Source organism: Callithrix jacchus, chromosome 5, assembly GCF_049354715.1.
Source record: "Callithrix jacchus isolate 240 chromosome 5, calJac240_pri, whole genome shotgun sequence".
NCBI classification, from domain to species: domain Eukaryota; kingdom Metazoa; phylum Chordata; class Mammalia; order Primates; family Cebidae; genus Callithrix; species Callithrix jacchus.
The window spans coordinates 6350389-6369840 of NC_133506.1; the positions used below are offsets into that span (position 1 = coordinate 6350389).

Below are 19452 nucleotides of genomic sequence, written 5' to 3' on the forward strand. Positions count from 1 at the left end.
ACATGTATGGCTGGGCGCCGTGACTCATGCGGTGGATCACTTGAGAGTAGGAGTTTGAGAGCAGGTTGGGAAACATAGGGAGACCCGGTCTACATAAAATTTTAAAATTAGCCCAGTGTGGTGGTGTGAGCCTATAGCGCCTGCTGGTCGGGAGACTGAGGTGGGAGGATCGCCGGGAAGTAGAGGCTGTAGTTGGCCATGATCTCACCACTGCACTCCAGCCTAGGTGATGGAGACAGACCCTGTCTCTAAAAAAATAAATAAAATAAAGGCTGGATGCAATGGTTCACACCTGTAATCCCAGTACTTTGGGATGAATTTTCCCAGGCTCTTGATGTCCTGGGCTCAAGCAACTCTCCAACCTTGGCCTCCCAAAGTGCTAGGATTATACGCATGAGCCACTGCACCTGACCAGAAGCACTTTTTTTTTTTTTTTTTTTTTGAGATGGAGTCTTATTTTATTGCTCATGCCTGGAATCCCAGCACTTTGGGAGGCCAAGGTAGGCAAATCACAAGGTGAGGAGTTCAAGACCAGCCTGGCCAATGTATGGTGAAACCCTGTCTCTACTAAAAACACAAAAATTAGCTGAGCTAACCAACAGAATATGGCACAGGTGACAGGATGTACATGTGATTACATGATTTGTTATATAAGATTGCAACACATGAGGCCGGGCACAGTAGCTCATGTCTATAATACCAACACTTTGGGAGACCAACACAGGTGGATCATAAGGTCAGGAGTTCGAGACCATCCTGGCTAACACGGTGAAACCCCATCTCTATGAAAAATGCAAAAAATTAGAAAGGCATGGTGGCATGCACCTGTAGTCCCAGCTGCTCAGGAGGCTAAGGCAGGAGAATCGCAGGAGGAGGTTGCAGTGAGCCAAGATCACACCATTGTGCTCCAGCCTGGTTGACAGAGCAAGACTCCCACACAAAAAATTAATAAAAATAAAAACCATAAAAAAGATTGCAACACCCATCTTGCTGGAGTTTTTCTCCCCCTTATTGGCTTGAGCCTTGCAGGCAGGTATGCTGGTGAATCCCGCATGGACAATGAGCAGCGTCTAGAAGCTGAAGGCAGCCTCCCATCAACAGTCAGGAAGAAACAGAGGCCCTCAGTCACAGAGCGGCAACCAGCTGAACTCTGCAAACAACCTGAGTGAGCTTGGAAGTGGGTCCTTCCCCAGTCAAGCCCAAGATCATTCCACAGCCCCAGCCAACAACTTATTTTTTATTTATTTATTTTTTTGGAGATGGAGACTCACTCTGTAGTCTGGGCTGGAGTACAGTGCTGCAATATTGGCTCAGTGCAACCTCTGCCTCCCAGGTTCATGCAATTCTTCTGCCTCAGCCTCCCAAGTAGCTGGAATTAGAGGCCCATGCCACCGCGTCTGGCTAATTTTTGTATTTTTAGTAAAGATGGGGTTTCACCATGTTGGCCAGGATGGTCCCAAACTCCTTGCCTTAAGTAATCTGCCCACCTTGACCTGTCAAATTGCTGGGATTAGAGGCATGAGCCGCTGCGCCCGGCCCCAGCCAACAACTTGATTGCAGCCTTGTGAGAGCCTGAACAGAGAAGCAGCTAAGCCATATCCAGACTCCTGCCCCACCAAAGCTGTGAGGTGCATTGGTTTAAGCCACTGAGATTGTGGTTCTATCACACAGCAATAGATAATAAACCATACATATGAAACTGAAAGAAAATACACCCAAATGCTAACTATGGTTACATTTGGGTATTCGGACTAGGGGTATTTTACAAAATTTTCTAGATCCCAAATAGCCCCCAAAATGTTTGCAATACATATGTAATGTTTGAAAGTTTGAAAGGAGAGGTCAGGCACAGCACAGTGGCTCACACCTGTAATCCCAGCACTTTGAGGCATTGCTTGAACCCAGGAGTTTGAGACCAGCCTAAGCAACATAGCAAGACCTTGACTCTACAATTTTTTTGCCCCATTCACCAGGCATGGTGGCGTGTACCTATAGTTTCAGCTACTCCAGGGGCCAAGGCAGGAGGATCGCTTGAGTCCAGTAATCCCAGACAAGTCTGGGCAACATATTAAGTTGGTACAACATATTAAGTTGGGACTACAGGCGCGCACCACCATGCCCAGCTAATTTTTGTATTTTTAGTAGAGATGGAGTTTCACCATGTTGGCCAGGATAGTCTCCATCTCCTGACCTCATGAACCACCCACCTTAACCTCCCAAAGTGCTGGGATTACAGGCGTGAGCCACCACAGCTGGCCTATAAAAATTTTTTTTTTTTAACTAGCCAGGAGTGGTGGCACGCACCTGTAAGCCCAGCTACTCTAGGGGCTGAGGCAGGAGGAAGTTGAGGCTGCAGTGGTGATCACACACTGCATTCCAGCCTGGGCAACAGAGCAATAACCTGTCTCAAAAAAAAAATGCTGATCATGTCTGAACCCTCCACACACCCCAGGTGCTGGATCCTGCCCTGTTGCAGAAGTCACAAAATGGAGTCTACAGAGCAGCCTCACCTCCAGTTATGCCGACGTCCTCCTCAAACACCTTCTCTATCTCGGCCAGGTGTGCCTCAGTAAACAGCTGGGACCCATGCTGAAGGTCCAGCACCTGGCTAAGGGGGCCGGATGGTGTCGGGGAGCTAACAGCCTCCTTGTTCTGGAAGCCATGTGGGATGGACAGCTGGAAAGAATATAACAAGAACCAGACCTGAGCATTTTAATTTCCTGAGCCAAACATTCTCAGCACATGATTTAAAGAGACTCTTTGAGAAAGAATGAGGTAAGTAGTGTTATAATGTTACCAACGGACAGAAACATACAATTCTTAACTATTTTTAGACCTAAGAAGATGAAGAAAAGTCTAAACTCCCCTGACTTTGGAGAGTGAACCATTGTTCCCCTTTTATAGATGCCACAACTGAGGCCCAGAGTTACTCAGGGAGGACACAGCCAAGTTCTACCTTACTCATAATGGGGTGTTCATTTATAAGGAACGTCAGTTCAGTAACTACATCATTTCAAATCTTCAGTGGTCAGAATTCAAGATCTTAGGGGGCTAGGCAAGGTGGCTCACGCCTGTAATCCCAGCACTTTGGGAGGCCGAGGAAGGCAGATCATTTGAGGTCAGGAGTTCTAGACCACCCTGACCAACATGGTGAAAACCATCTTTACTAAAAATACAAAAACATTAGCTGGGCATGGTTGGTGCCTATAATCTCAGCTACTCAGGAGGCTGAGGCAGGAGAATCACTTGAACCCAGGAGGTGGAGTTTGCAGTGAACTGAGATCATGCCACTGCAGTCCAGCCTGGGTGACAGAGCAAGACAGAAGACACAGACCCCAGGGAATCCAGCTCCGTCTTCCCTAATTTGATCTTGTCCTGACCAGCCCAGATATCCCATCTGAGTCCAATCAGCTCACCTGCCCCAGGCCTGGCCTCTGCTAACACACCAATGCTCACCCAGACCCGCCACTAGGGGTTCTCCCTCACCTCCTCCTTCTACTCATTCTTCCCAGATCTCCCCAAAAGCCTTTCCCACCCTCCAGGCCTCACGATGCTTCCTCTCTTCGCCCCTTCGTGGGTACTCAAATGGACACTAAGCATAATGTTTCAGGTCACCAAAGCTCAGGCCATCAAAGGCTGCCTCCCCTAAAAGATTCCAAATGTGGACAACTAGATGACCTGGGTGGCAGGCAGGCAGTGCTGCTCACTGAGACACACTGCTTTGGGCCTTGGGAAGATGGAGAGACTTTAGTTCAAAAAGTCAATGGACAAGGGATTGAATTGCTCACTCTCCCCACCTTAGCCCCAACTAAAAAGCAAACGTGCTCATCCTCCTGTAACCTTTCATTCATTCACCCAGGGTCTACACACACTGACTGAGTGCCAGGCACTGTGGATACACTGTGAACATAGTGAGGGTCCCTGCCTCCATGAAGCCCAACAGAGGAGCATATGAAGGCTCTCCCCGCTCAACCTAGGCCCCAAATTAGGAATCTCAGCACCAACTTCAGCTCTTCCCTTTTCCTCCTATGCATTCTACCATCCCTCCTGTTAATTCTTCCTGAATCCATCTCCTACATACAAGCTCCCCTCTCCTATACCCCTGCTCACCCCGAACTCTAGTCTTTTGCTGGGACAAGCACAATGACCACCCCTAACTGAGACCAAAGTTTGGCCTTCTCTTCCCATCCACCTCCCAGCACTGGCACCAGTCATCTTTCTAGGCAGCAAATCTTTTTTATTTTTATTTTTTTGAGACAGAGTCTCACTCTGTCACCCAGCTGGAGTGCAGTGGCGGGATCTTCGCTCTGGGTCCAAGTGATTCTCATGTCTCAGCCTCTCAAGTAGCTAAGACTACAGGCATGAGCCACTGCATCTAATGTGTGGCTAATTGTTTGTATTTTCAGTAGAGACAGGGTTAAACCACATTGGCCAGGCTGGTTTGAACTCCTGACTTCAGGTGATCCTCGCACCTCAGCCTCCCAAAGTGCTGGGATTACAGGTGTGAGCCACCACTCCTGGCTTCTAGGCCGCAAATCTGATCGATGACTTTACCCTGACTCTCACACTCTTCACTCCCAGCTCCTGAGTGCAGCATTCGAAGCACGTCCTAACCACCTCTGACCTGTCTAGTTTCAAGTATGCACCACGTTCCAGACACACCTCCTGCCCCACCATCCCCAGGCCCAGCAAGGGTTCCGTGCTTACTCACATTCTCTCCCATACACATTGCAGCCCATCTCCCCGAAGGTGAGCCTACCCACTCTTCAGATTCTCACTCAGATGGAACCTTCCCCAAGGAGCTCTTCCATAACTTTCACATGACAGTCATCACTGCCACTTCCATGTTCCTGGGTCTTTGTTCATATCTGCCCCTCATGGCACAGTAAGTGTGTAGTCTGTCCATACATGTAGACAGCAAGGCCTGAGGGGAAGCACATGGCTGCAGAGCCCCAGAGCTCTGGGTTGGAATTCTGCCTGGCTCCCCGACTTACAGGCTATTTTATTTTCTTATTTGTTTGTTTGTTTGTTTTCTGAGACAGAGTCTTGCTCTGTCACCCAGGTTGGCATGCAGTGGCTCAATTCCGGCTCACTGCAACCTCTGCCTCCCAGGCTCCTGCCTCAGCCTTCCAAGTAGCTGGAATTACAGGTGCCCCCTACCACCTCTGGCTAATTTTTGTATTTTCAGTAGAGATGGAATTTCATCATGTTGGCCAGGGTGGTCTTGAACTCCTGACCTCGTGATCCACCTGCCTCAGCCTCCCAAAGTGCTCCCAGTGGCTCATTACAGGCATGAGCCACTGCGCCCAGCCCAGGCTATTTTAACTGAGATATATCATATCACTTCTCTGAACCACACGTTTCTTCATCTGCAAAACAAAGAGCCACAGTCCCTACCTGCAGTGTTGTGGTTGAGACCTAATGACACCTGAATACATGTGAAGCCCCAGTAAACTATAATTACACAATAAATGACATCTCTTGTTACTACTCCTCATCTCATAGTGAGCTCTTCAAAGGCGAGGGCATATTCAATTAATCTTAACTTAATCTAATTTGTATTAATTATCTCTAGATTCCCCAGCCCCAAGCACATAACAAACTTTAATCAAAGTTTTTGATAAAAACTCCTATAACCTGGACAGACGCTGTGGCTCATACCTGTAATCCCAGCACTTTGGGAGGCCAAGGTGGGTGGATCACAAGGTCAAGAGATCAAGACTAGCCTGGCTAATATGGTGAAACCCCATCTCTACTAAAATACAAAACTTAGGCAGGCGTGGTGGCACATGCCTGTAGTCCCAGCTATTTGGGAGGCTGAAGCAGGAGAATCACTTGAACCTGGGAGGCAGAGGTTGCAGTGAGCCAAGATCACGTCACTGCACTCCAGCCTGGGTGACAGAATGAGACTCCATCTCAAAAAAAAAACTCCTAAAGCCCATCCCACCATTATCACAACCTGGTGGACAAAATTAAAATTAAGTGGAAAAGTGGAGTCCACGTACAGACCACACATCACGGGGCTCAGGTGTGTTGCATTTGGCTCATGTAGCTTTTTTGTTTTTTTGGTTTTTCTTTTTTTTTTAAGAGACAGGGTCTCACTCTGTGGCCCAGGCTAAGTGCAGTGACGAGCCACCATACCCAGCCTCGGGCAGCCCTTTAAAAGTACACTTAGGCTGGGCATGGTGGCTTACACCTGTAATCCCAACATTTTGGGAGACTGAGTTAGATAAATCACAAGGTCAGGAGTTCAAGACCAGCCTGACCAACATGGTGAAACCCCGTCTCTACTAAAAATACAAAATACAAAAATTAGCCGGGCATGGTGGTGCACATCTGTAATCCTAGCTACTCAGGAGAACTGCTTGAACCTGGAGGGTGGAGGTTGCAGTGAGCTGAGATGGCGCCACTGCATTCCAGCCTGGGCAGCAAAACGAGACTCCTCTGTCTCAAAAAAAAAAAAAAAAAAAAAAAAGTGGCCAGGCACAGTGGCTCACACCTGTAATCCTAGCACTTTGGAAGGCCGAGGTGGGCAGATCACCTGAGGTCATGAGTTCAAAACCAGCCTGACCAATATGGAGAAACCCCATCTCTACTAAAAAATACAAAATAAGCCAGGTATGGTGGCACACCATGTAATCCCAGCTACTCAGTAGGCTGAAGCAGGAGAATCGCTTGAACCCAGGAAGCAGAGGTTTTGGTGAGCCAAAATCATGCCATTGCACTCCAACCTGGGGAGCAAGAGCAAAACTCAGTCTCAAAAATAAGAAAAAAGTACACTTAAGTTACTTGTGGCCAGGCGCAGAGGCTCACGCCTGTAATCCCAGCACTTTAGGAGGCCAAGACAGGTGGATCACCCGAGGTTGGGAGTTCAAGATCAGCCTGACATGGAGAAATCCCATCTCTACTAAAAATACAAAATTAGCCAGACATGGTGATGTATGCCTGTAATCCCAGCTACTAGGCAGGCTGAGGCAGGAGAATCAATTGAATCCAGGAGGCAGAAGTTGTAGTGAGCTGAAATCACGCCATTGCATTCCAGCCTGGGCAACAAGGGCAAAACTCCATCTTGGGGAAAAAAAAAAAAGTTACTTGCCCAGTAAGTATCTGAGTATGCAACCCCTGATGCAGAAACCACTGCACTTCCATGCTGGTAAGTGATGTTTTGGGTGACTCTGGAATGCCCCACTCTTTATTAGCTCAAATAATAGTCTTACCTTTTGGAGTTTAGGGATCTCTGCTAAGTCTTCCAAAGACATTAGTCTTGACCTAGAATAAAGAATCATAGTCAACTTAACTACTTCATTGTAAGGACCATGTGGAAGGCTGACTTAACCAGGTCACAGAAAGATAGAAAAGAAGTCAAGGTCAAGGGAGAGGGTGGCTGCCCCTTGCCCATGGACACTCCCAGCAAGCACTGGATGAGCATCCCTTTTCCCAGAGATTTCTCCAGCAAAAAGCTTTTGCCAGGCTTGTACCTGAGCCTTTCTTCCCCCTGATAGAGAGGAGTTGTCCTGCAGAAGCCGTGTGGTTTCACAAGTCTCTTTACTCCTGACTTAATGCCAGAGGCTTTCTAATGGGGATCACACTTTCTACAGAAGTAGAAGGGTCTTAGGAGGCCATGTGGCGGTCCAAGCACAATAAACAGATTAGAAAAATGAGGGCCCCTGACTTTCTGCTGCATACACCCTCCCCACCCGCTGTCCAGTGCCCTTGAAAGTCAGGACTTCGGGAGAGCAGACAGAACAGAGCTCTGCTCTGGGAACACAAAGGGAACGTTTCTATTGGGTCAGCAAGGCCTCCATATGCGAAGGATGACAGTGCTTTGTTAGGGTAATTGGAGAGCCAATCCACCTCATCAGCAAGTCCCACTAGGCAAGAGTCCACAGGGCACTCTAGGATGGCAGGGGGACAGCCAAGAAATAGTTAAGCCCAAGACAGGCACAGGGGACAGACCAAGTGAGCCAGCTTGGCTTGACTTGAAGAGTCCTGGGGGCAGAGGGGTGGGAGGAATCATGGGAGAGAAGAAACAAACATTGGCAGCAGAAAGTAGAATGTGAATACCTGACCAGACAGTCTGAACAAAATGAAGGGCAACTATTAAAATTCATGAGCAGTCAGGCACAGTGGCTCACACCTGTAATCCCAGCACTTTGGGATACCAAGGCAGGTGGATCACCTGAGGTCAGGTGTTCGAGATCAGCCTGGCCAACATGGTGAAACTCTCTACTAAAAATACAAAAAAATTAGCCAGGCAATTTAGTTAATTTTTCTAAAAAAATTATAGGCTCACACCTATAATTACAGGTGGCAGGCTCCGGTAATCCCAGTTACTCAGGAGGCTGAGGCAGGAGGATTACTTGAACCTGGGAGGCAGAAGTTGCAGTGAGCAGATATCATGCCATTACACTCCAATCTGGGTGACAGAGCGACACTTTATCTCAAAAAAATAAAAATAAAATTCATCAGCACAAGCTGGAGGAAGAAGACTGAATGCTAGTCAAGAGTGCCCTAACCTAGCAGTCTCTTGGTAACAGCTCACACCTAAGCACCAAAGGAGAGAGAATAGCCTAAGGAAAGGAGACTTGGAAGCCAAGAACCAAGCTAACAGAAATGCCAGAACCATCTCCAGAAAAAGGAGCAAAGAGGGAAAGTGGTTTAATGCATGTGATACTGGGCTGTCCAATCAGAAATTAAAAAACAGGCCGAGGCAGGAGGATCACTTGCATCCAGGAGTTTGAGACCAGCCTGGGCAACATTGAGAGACATCTCTACAAAAAATCCAAAATTAACCAGGTGTGGTGACACACGCCTGTAGTCCCAGCTACTCGGGAGGCTGAGGTGGGAGAAGCACTTGAGCCCAGGAGATTGAGACTGCAGAGAGCTGAGGTTGTACCACTGCACTCCAGCCTGGATGACAAGAGGGAGGGGGGGGAAGGGAAGGAAGGAAGGGAAAGAGGGGAGAGGGGAGAGGGGAGAGGGGAGAGGGGAGAGAGAGAGAGAGAGAGAGAGAGAGAGAGAGAGAGGGAGGGAGGGAGGGAGGGAGGGAGGGAGGGAGGGAGGGAGGGAAACAAAGAAACAGAGAGAAAGAAAAGGAAAGAAATTTAAAAAAAAAATACCTAGGGCCAGGTGCAGAGGCTCACACCTATAATCACAGCACTTTGGGAGGCTGAGGTGGGTGGATCACCTGAGTTGATCCAGGAGTTCGAGACCAGCCTGGCCAACATGGAGAAACCCAGTCTCTACTAAAAATACAAAAATTAGCCAGGCGTGGTGGCACCTATAATCCCAGCTACTCAGGAGACTAAGGCAGCAGAATCGCTTGAACGCAGGAGGCAGAGGTTGCAGTGAGCTGAGATCGCGCCACTGCACTCCAGCCTGGGCAACAAGACTGGGCAAACCCTATCTCAAAAAAACAAAAACCCGCACACATAAAACAAAATACCTGGAAAATCTGGGGACTGACACTTGAGGAGTGGCTACAGGTAGGGGATAGAAAGAACAAAAAACACACAAGACAGCTAGAAGATGGGATGCTACAAAGTAAGCCAAGGTGATAAGGGAAAGAAATGGCCACTGAAAGGGGCAATTAAGAGGTTACCAGTGAAAAAAGCTGCAGAAGCTGTATATAAAATGTTAAGTCCATTTCTGTTAAGCATATATGCATATACATGTTGTCACATGCATACAAAGAAGCCTGGAAAGATAAACTACGAAATTAATGGCAGTTATCTCTGGCAGGGTGAGATTATGGAAGATTTTTTTCTAGACAGACCTTTGCTCTTGTTGCCCAGACTGGAGTGCAATAACATGATCTTGGCTCACCGCAATCTCCACCTCCCAGGTTCAAGTGATCTCCTGCCTCAGCCTTGTCTGTGAACTGCAGGGTTGGGTTTTTTTTTTTTGAGACAGTCTCATTATATGTCACCCAGCTGAAGTGCAGTGGCATGATCTCACCTCATTGCAACCTCTGCCTCCTGGGTTCAAGCCATTCTCGTGTCTCAGCCTCCCAAGTAGCTGAGATTACAGGCGTGTGCCACCACACAAGGCTCATGGCAATCTTTAAAATGTGTTTTAGTGGAGTGGGTAGGAAGGTGGTAATTTAAATGACTCCTTTGTGAAAGGCCACTGTTGAAGAGTGACTGCTGTATTGTTCACAGGAGCAAAAACCAAAAGTGAACCATTCTAGGTTGAGAAATGGTGAATAAATAGTACAACTGTACCTAGGACATCACCCAAATATGCAGAAAGATGAATCTGACTTTCAGCTGCTAAGACAGATTTCCATGAAGTACTAATAAGAAATGCTAACTGCAGGCTAGGCACGGTGGCTCACACCTGTGATCCCAACACTTTGGGAGGCCAAGACGGGAAGATCACTTGAGCCCAGGAGTTTGAGACCAGCCTGGGCAACATGGTGAAACCCCATCTGTACAAAATATTACAAAAAATTAGCTGGGTGTGGTGGCACTCATGTATCATCCCAGCTACTCAAGAAGGTGAGGTGGGAGAATCACCTGCATCCAGGAGTTCGAGGCTGCTGTGAGCTGTAATCACACCACACCACCACACTCTGGGGCCTGGGTGACAGAATGAGACCTTGTCTCAACAAAACAAAACAAAAACCAAGACGCAGAAAAGGGTGCACAGTATGATGCCAATTTTTGTAAAAGAATGAAAAATAGGCTGGTCACAGTGGCTGCTCACACCTAAAATCCCAGCTACTTGGGAGGCTAACGGATGAGAATCACTTGAACCAAGGAAGTGGAGGCTGCAGTGAACCAACATCATGCCATTGCACTCCAGCCTAGCCAACAGAGTGAGACTCCATCTCAAAAAATAAAAATCGTTACCACCATCAGCGGAGCAAAATGACATCCATCACACACCTCCTGATCCAATACGCTCAGGGCACACTGCTTCAGTAGTATTCCTGCCAAAAATACACATAATCTGAATCTAATCATAAGGGAACAGACAAACCCAAATTACATGATATTCGACAAAATAAGGGTTTTGGTTTTTGTTTCTGAGACAGAGTCTCACTCTGTCACACAGGCTGGAGTGCAGTGGCTCAATCTCAGCTCACTGCAACCTCCACCTGACAGGTTCTGATGATTCTCATGCCTCAGCCTCCTCAGTACCTGAGAATTTATAGGTGCACGTCACCATGCCCAGCTAACTTTTGTATTTTTAGTAGAGTCAGGGTTTCACCACGTTGGCCAGGCTGGTCTCGAACTCCTGGCCTCAAGCAATTCCTGCCCACCTTGGCTTCCCAAAGCGCTGGGATTACAGACATAAGTCACCGCACCTGGCCAAAATAAAATGCCATGTAAATCAAAGAAAGGCTAAGGAACTGTTAGAGAACTGTGCCTTAGCTAAGGAACTCTTGATGTGACTCAAGAGACCCAACAACGAAAGACAACGCACGATTCTGAATTGAATCCCTGACTGGGACAAAACAGACATGCTGCAAGGGCTGCTATTCAGTGAAACTATGTAAAATGTGAACATGGACTCTACATCATTTGACACTGTATTCGTGTTTTCTGCTTTTGATAACTGTATTGTGACTATAAGAAAATGTCCTTGTTCTCAGGAAATGTAAACTTAAAAGGGCATGATATAATTCTCAAATGGTTTAACAAAAACGTGTTTAGTAACACAAATGTAGCAAAATGCTCACAATTATCTGGACAAAAGGGCATTCGTTGTACTAGTCTTACAACTATTTATATATTCTTAATTATAAAGAAATGACTTTCACCAGAAGAGGTTCTATGTATGTATGTTCATGAAAAGAGGCAAAGCACCACATGGAAAAAAATACTGGTTGCTGGCAAGAGACAACCCCAAAGAAAGGGGCAGAAGAAAGACTATTCCTCCAACGTTGAAGGGAAGGAAGAGAAGGCTGAGATGTAGAACTCTCTATATTTAGAATTAGAGCAACAGATCAGATCAGAAGTCACACCCATCTGCCGCGATCTATTCCCGAATGTTGACCTGTCTGGAGCTGACAGAAGAGGGGCAGGGCAAGGCAGGTGGGGAGAGAACCATCTTGAACAGAGGTAAGAACTTAGAGCAGCCACTAGGAGAACATGCTAGGGATGAGAGAAGAATGATAGGGTTGTAGGAATTTGTACAGGCAGAAGACTAAGGGATACACGTGCATTGAAAGTCAGCCAGGACATGGGTAACAACTGTTCTCCAGGTTCCCGAGCGGCGTTGGAGCTCAGGTGGAGGTCTTCAGCAGAGTTATCCAATCTTTTGGAGGGCAACTTTTACCCAAAACCCTGACTTACCCTGACTCAATTCGATCTCCCCAGTTATCTTGCTGGCAAAGTGCTATCACTTTCCAACTTCCATCTCGGCAAAGACCTTGGCAACTGTTCCCAGTCCAAGACAGCTCCTTTATGAAGTCGAGGTGGAACTCTGGGTCTGCTGGTCACATTTAGAACCAGGGAAATGAGACAGAATTCCATATGAAGAACAAAAATGAAGCATCAGAACCCATCCCACAAACCATAAGCACACAATCACTTTTCATCCAATTTGAAACATTTCTTTTATTGAAGAAGTTGATGAACTTACAGAGCAGACAGGGAAAGGAGCTACAAGCACAAACAGCCAGGACAAGCACAGATACAAAATCATACATAAAACAAGGGGAGGGAAACTGGAAGACACCAGGGAGTCCTTTTATAAAAAACAGCCTTCACCAAAACCAAAAGGCCAGCTGGCTCCAAGACAGCGAAAGCACAGTGGCTCCTCTGCCCTCTGCATAAGCTCTAATTCTTTAAAAATAGGAAGGAGACAAGAGATGTGAGATGGGAGACTTACAAATCCAGACTTCAGGGCAGGCTTAGACTTGCTGCAGCCACTGCAATCTTGGTCCACGGCGCAATTTGGCAAACAAGTTGGTGAAAGTCAAGTGTATGGAGATTTCAGTCAAGAACGTGGATTCCAGATTTTGTTTTTTTTTAATGAGACAGAGTTTTACTCTGTCACCCAGGCTGGAGTACAATGGTGTGATCTCAGTTCATTGCAACCTCCGACTCCTGGGTTCAAGCGATTCTCCTGCCTCAGCCTCCCAAGTAGCTGGGATTACATACAGGCACCCACCACCACATCCAAGCTAATTTTTGTATTTTTAGTAGAGACGGGGTTTCACCATGTTGACCAGTCTGGTCTCGATCTCCTGACCTTGTGATCCACCTGCCTCAGCCTCCCAAAGTGCTGGGATTACAGGTGTGAGCCACCATGCCACCTGGATTCCAAATTTTGTAAGATACCCAGCTAAATCACATTTCGCATGGAAGTGGATGTTTTCAAATGCTAAGTGACCACCAAACAAAACAGTGGGCCTTTACTACTCTGAGAACACCAACATACAAAAATAAAAATGCTTCCATTTTATCAATTATGGAGACAAAGGATTTTGTCATAGTGTACAATAATATTAAGAGTAGATGAATAAAAAGTCAAAAAAGGTACAGAAGTCCTATAAATCAGGGTTTATTAGACTAGATATTAATAAATTAGAAGGGATTTAAAAAAAAAAAAAAAGGTTGATGGCCCTAAATATGAGTTTCCTACTGTTTCTTAGAACATTCATTTTCCAATACAATGTTAGCAATTCTTACAGCAATTTCTTCATTTTTCCAATAACACATTTATTAATCAAATGGTATATATTTTTCACTATAAACTATCTTCACTGGTTAATACATTTATGAATATTTTAATATGGTCTAAAATATGTTAAATTCTGTCACAAAAAAGATGTTTTTCCCTACCTGGAAAGAAACATGAATTAAAAAAAGGAAACTATTAAGATGATCCCACTTTTTAATTAAGGAAAAGTTCAGAAAACTCCCACCTTTTTAAAAAAGAATGAAAATATGATCGTAAGTAACTCAGGTTAAAAAAACAGTAACAGGGCCAGGCACAATGGTTCATGCCTATAATCCCAGGATTTTGGGAGGCTGAGGCAGGAGGATCCTTGAGCCCAAAAGTTTGAGACCTGCCTGAGCAACATAGTGAGACCCTGTCTCTATTTAAAAAAAAAAAAAAAAAATTAAAAAAAAAAAAACAGTAACAATAAAACAAGTGGGAAGGACATTCAGAAGAAAAATCTCCTAAACCTCTGCACAAAAATAATTCTTGCAGAGTTAGAAGTCATACCTGAGATTAATTCAGGCGTCACTTGCTAATACTAAGGAAATTCTGACTGGAAGGGGCAACTCACATTAACAGAAGCAATGACCTGCCCTAGAGAAGGCACTTCCTCACACTCCCACTTAGCTGCAATGCCAATACTGTCCTTTCAAGCCCCAACACTGTGATTTTCAGATGTCAAACTTGTATCCTGCTTTTCAGCTCTATGTAACTTGTCAAAAATTTCAAGATGCCACTCCATAGCCAAAAAGTGAGCCTTATCTTTTTCAAACAAAAATAAACAAAAGAGAAGTCACTGACTGCTAGAAGTAGCAGGGACCCTCAAGACTGGTATCACTGGATCACACCTTCAGCTGTCAGTAGGTTGAGGTCAGTAACTCAGCTCACATGACATTTAAAACCACACAACACTGCCAGAGAGAGCTACAGGTTCAGATGCCAATGATTTCAAAAAACCACGATTTAAGAAAAAGGCAGATTCTCCTGTGTTCAGCAGCTACTTAAAAAACAAACAAACAAAAGCACTTATTGGCCAGGAATGGTGGCTCATGCCTGTAATTCTAGCACTTTGGAAGGCCAAGAGAGGAGGGCTGCTTAAGTCCAGGAGTTTGAGACCAGCCTAGGCAACATAGCCAGATCTTGTCTCTACAAAAATTAAAAAATTAGCTGAGCACTTCTAGCTGCTTGGGAGGCTGAGGTGGGAAAATCAAAAATCCCTTGAGCCTGGGAAGTTGAGGCTGCAGTGAGCTGTGATCATGCCACTGCACTGCATTCCAGCCTGGGTGACAGAGCGAGACCCTGCCTGGAAAATAACAACAACAAAAAGCACTTCTTAATGACTAGGGAAAATATTAAATATTAGGATATTAGGTCAGGGAGCTAAAGACTCCTAGAATTTTTTTTTTTTTTTGAGACAGAGTCTCACACCGTTGCCAGGCTAGAGTGCAATGGCGCGATCTCTGCTGACTGCAACCTCTATCTCCCATATTCAAGCGATTCTCCTGCCTCAGCCTCCCAAATAGCTGAGATTACAGACACACGCCACCACACCCAACTAATTTTTGTATTTTTAGTAGAGATGGGGTTTCACCATGTTGGCCAGAATGGTCTTGCTCTCTCGACCTCATGAGAGACCACTACGCACAGCCAACTCTCAGAAATTTTTCAGAATAAATTTATTTCACTCTACAGTGAATCTTAAAATTACTACTTCTTTGGACTGGGCACGGTGGCTCAGGCCTGTAATCCCAGCACTTTGGGAGGCCAAGGCAGGCGGATCACTTGAGATCAGGAGTTAGAGGCCAGCCTGGGTGACACAGTGAAACCCCATCTTTACCAAAAAAGAAAAAAAAAATATTACTTCTTCTCTCAGGCTTCAAAATTAAGGGGGAGGGAGGGACATACTGCGGTATCCCATAGCTGCCTGCAAAAAACACAATAGCTTATCCCATTCTCCCAAGCTTAACTCTCACATTTTGCAGAAAAAAATACAAAATACCAAACAAACAAACAAAAAACACAGGCTGGGTGCGGTGGCTCACACCTGTAATCCCAGCACTTTAGGAGGCCGGGGCAGGTGGATCACAAGATCAGGAGTTCAAGACCAGCCTGGCCAATATGGTAAAACCTTGTCTGTACTAAAAATACAAAAAAAAAAAAAAAAATAGCCAGGCGTGATAATGGGCACCTGTAGTCCCAGCTACTTGGGAGGCTGAGGCAGGAGAATCATTTGAACATGGGAGGTGGAGGGTGCAGTGAGCCGAGATCGAGTCACTGCACTCCAGCTTGGGCAACAGAGCAAGACCTTCACCTCAACAACAACAACAAAAAAGACGAAATCAGATTAGAAAACTTAAGTAGAATGCCAAAATCCAGATGACCTTGAAGTTATGCTGCATCTTAAAATCACTAGAAGTATTTCAGAATATATAAACAGGCCCCATTGTGAAAAATATAAACATGAACATGATAAATAAGCAAGAGGAGAGGAAACTGGTCATTCAGATAAACCATGACAAGTCCTGGGTAAAATACACTTAGACGATTCAGGGATGGAGGTACTAGTTAGCAAGGCGCTCCCCACAGCTTGCAGCCTGTTGGGGAAGAGCCAAACAGGTGGTGGGCCACTTGTATTACCCTCCTGTCAAAGCCTCCTCTTTCAAAGTCAAAACCAAAAGTAGCTGAGCTACTGTGCTTTTCTATCAAAATCGCCCTTCACTGGTGAAAATTAGTCTCCACTCGCAATGTCTGCTGGGACTTGTGCACGCTCCTGTTCTTTCTTGTTCCAATCTCCTATTGGCTTTTACAGACCTCAGTAACTTTTTCTGAACCAGAAGGGCTCATCTCACTGAGCCAATGAAAAGCCATGCTCTGCAGATTTCAGGTGCAGGAACTAGCAGAGGGCCCTGGTCTTAACTCTCGGTCCATCGCATTCCACCTACAGCACTGTCTCCCTCATTTATTCAGTAAAGGTCAGAGATGGGTACCAGCCATACACCCCTTCATATGTTAAGTCTACCCACTTGTATGCTTGATCTTGGACTTAAATTCAATAGTCTGCATTGCAATTTGTGCATCATCCATTAAAGCTAAATCTTAAAAACATCTCTGTCTCCACTGGAGACAGAGTAACTAGTAAAAGCCATAAATCCAGCTCTAAGATTTACCCTGAGAGACTGACTCTCACCTAACAAAAGCTTCCCACATCCCACTCTACCGCCAAAATGGAAAGTAAATGAAAGCCATCAGCACATGGAATAAATTACTCTTCCTCCTCTGCACCCAGAACACACTCAAAGTCAACCACGAAAAATTTAAGGTAGAAATTTTTAAAAAGTAAGTAAGCCAGGATATGTAGCATTCCAAACTGCTTTTTTTAAAAACCATTTTTGATATTTTAAATAGAAACAGGGTCTCTTGCTACGCTGCCCTGGTTAGTTTCAAACTCTCGGGCTCAAGCGGTCCTCCTGCACTGGCCTCCCAAAGTGCTGGGGTTATAGGCCTGAGCCACGGTGCTCAGCCCCAAACTGCTGATGGATCATTTTACAATTCTATCTCTTGATGCCACTTACAAAGTTCTAGGCATTGGTGGGCAATCTGGTTTGCTTTCAAATGGTCACAGGACAAAGAACTACCTCTCCTCACACTCAGAAACATGTCTATGAAGGCTATTTCCATTTCACACTCCAGAACCTGAGAGCCTCCAGTACTGAGGAAACAAGTTATTTAAATTTTGATACACACACACACACACACACACACACACACACAACTCTACCTCAAGATTTAAGGTTCTAGATTGAGGAGCCTAGAAATTTGACTCTAAGGCTAGACTTGCTCACCTAGATAACCAAATTAATGAAGCTACTCAGTATACTCAATAGAGTACAGAGAAAGCTTCTGTACTCCAAGGACTACGGTAACATTACTTTCTAATGAGATTAAGCCAAAGGGGAAACAGATAGACCGTCACAAGTTACAGCTATATAACAATTTGGGCTAGGCACAGTGGCTCACACCTGTAATCCCAGCATTTTGGGAGGCAGAGACGGGTAAACTGTTTGAGTCCAGGGGCTGAAGACCAGCCTGCAATATAGCAAATCCCGTCTCTACAAAAACATTAACCAGCCAGGCAGGATGGTGTGCACCTACAGTCCCAGCCACTAGGGAGGCTGAGCTGGGATGGACAGCTTGAGCCCAGGAAGTTGAGGCTGCCATGAGCCATGACTGCGCCACTGTACTCCAGCCTGTGTTGCAGGAGACCCTCTCACAAAAGGAAAACAAAAACAAGACATAATTTGGCTGAAGTCATCTAGGTTAATGGTTCTAACTATTGTCAAGTTCAATATAAGAGTACAGAATCCCTTCAGACTTTTTTTTATTAAAACGGAGTCTCCTTCTGTCACCAGGCTAGAGTGCAGTGGCGTCATCTTGACTCACTGCAACCTCTGTCTCCTGGGTTCAATTCTCCTGCCTCAGCCTCCCTAGTAACTGGGACTACAAGCACATGCCACCATGCCCAACTAATTTTTGTTATTTTTAGTAGAAACAGGGTTTCACCATGTTGGCCAGGATGCTCTTGATCTCTTGACCTCCCCTTCAGGCTTTCAGAGAAGAACTCTGAACTCTCAGTAATACCATCACATGTGAAAACAGAGAGAAAAAAAGAAGCATCATGAAGATACAGAAATCAATATGAACTCATCTGGTTTTAAAATTTTACAAACTGAATGTGTGAATTCAAAGGTGTGATACAGAGCCAGGTGTGGTGGCTTACACCTGTAAGCCCAGCACATTGGGAAGCCAAGGTGGGCGGATCAGTTGAGGACAGGACTTCGAGACTAGCCTGGCCAACATGGCAAAACCCCACCTCCACTAAAAATACAAAAATTAGCTGAGCATGGTGGCACACCCCTGTAATCTCAGCTACTCAGGAGGCTAAAGCACAAGAATTGCTTCAGCTTGGGAGGTGGAGGTTGCCAAGATGGCACCACTGCCCTCCAGCCTGAGTGACAGAGCAAGACTCTGTCTCAAAAAAAATAAAAAAGGACATATTACCACAGTGCCAGACCAGAAAACTTGTGTGGGTGCCTCACAACACTGATCACAGACTGAGGCTCAGCTTGTTTCAAAGCAAAGTTCTCTGTTGTCAACAGTCAGATTTGGGTCACCCACATGCTAGCAGGCTAATCTGATTAGGTTGGTCAGACTAAAGCTTGCATTTTGTTTGAGGACTTTGCAATAAACTCTGGTCAACATCACAAAAGGAGTCCTTTAGACTCAATCTTCTAAAGAAATCCTTAAAAACTACAGAACATCGCCTTGGCTAGAGCAAAAGAAAACCACTTCCTTTTCAAAACCCTTTACATTCTAGAGAGTAAACCTTAAAGAAAAATGGGTTTTTAAGTCAATGAATCTGAGACACTGAATCTTCATGTAAAAGAAAACAAAAACAGGATAAAAACAATAGCCTGAAGACAGAAGGGAGTTGTACTTGTCCATACTACCATGCTGAAAAATATTAAAAGGATGTGTCCCTTATGTTACAAAATACCCAAACCCTATGTAAAGGAATGGTCTCCCAAATTCTCAGGATACAGAAGCCCTGTCTGTCCTAAGCTTTTTCGAATCTATAAACAGAATTTCAGACCGCATCTGAAGAACTCGTGCCATAAACGATTCCTCGTCCATACAGAGCTTTTTAGCTTCGTGGTTGGTTTTTATTTTGGTCCATTGCCCCTTCTAATCCCAACAAATACCCAGTGAGAGAGGCAC

General features: G+C 45.4%; 1 protein-coding gene across 10 annotated transcripts in view; it reads right to left on the bottom strand.

The window, feature by feature from the left end:
- Positions 1-12415, bottom strand: part of EFCAB8 (EF-hand calcium binding domain 8) — a 72522-nt gene extending 60107 nt beyond the window's left edge. For 6 of the 10 annotated variants that reach the window (XR_013535053.1, XM_035298099.3, XM_035298098.3 and 3 more), the window contains exons 1-3: positions 12303-12415; positions 7218-7269; positions 2511-2676 (exon numbers count right to left, since the gene is read on the bottom strand). Coding sequence is in view for 5 of the 10 variants with exons in the window: in XM_035298099.3 (XP_035153990.3) it covers positions 2511-2676; positions 7218-7259 (208 nt within the window). In the remaining 5 variants the exon portion in view is untranslated. Of the gene's footprint in view, positions 1-2510; positions 2677-7217; positions 7270-12302 lie in introns of those variants that run through there. The other 4 variants (XM_078371122.1, XM_078371123.1, XM_035298102.3 and 1 more) reach the window with 4 other exon arrangements.
- Positions 12416-19452: the final 7037 nt, after the last annotated feature.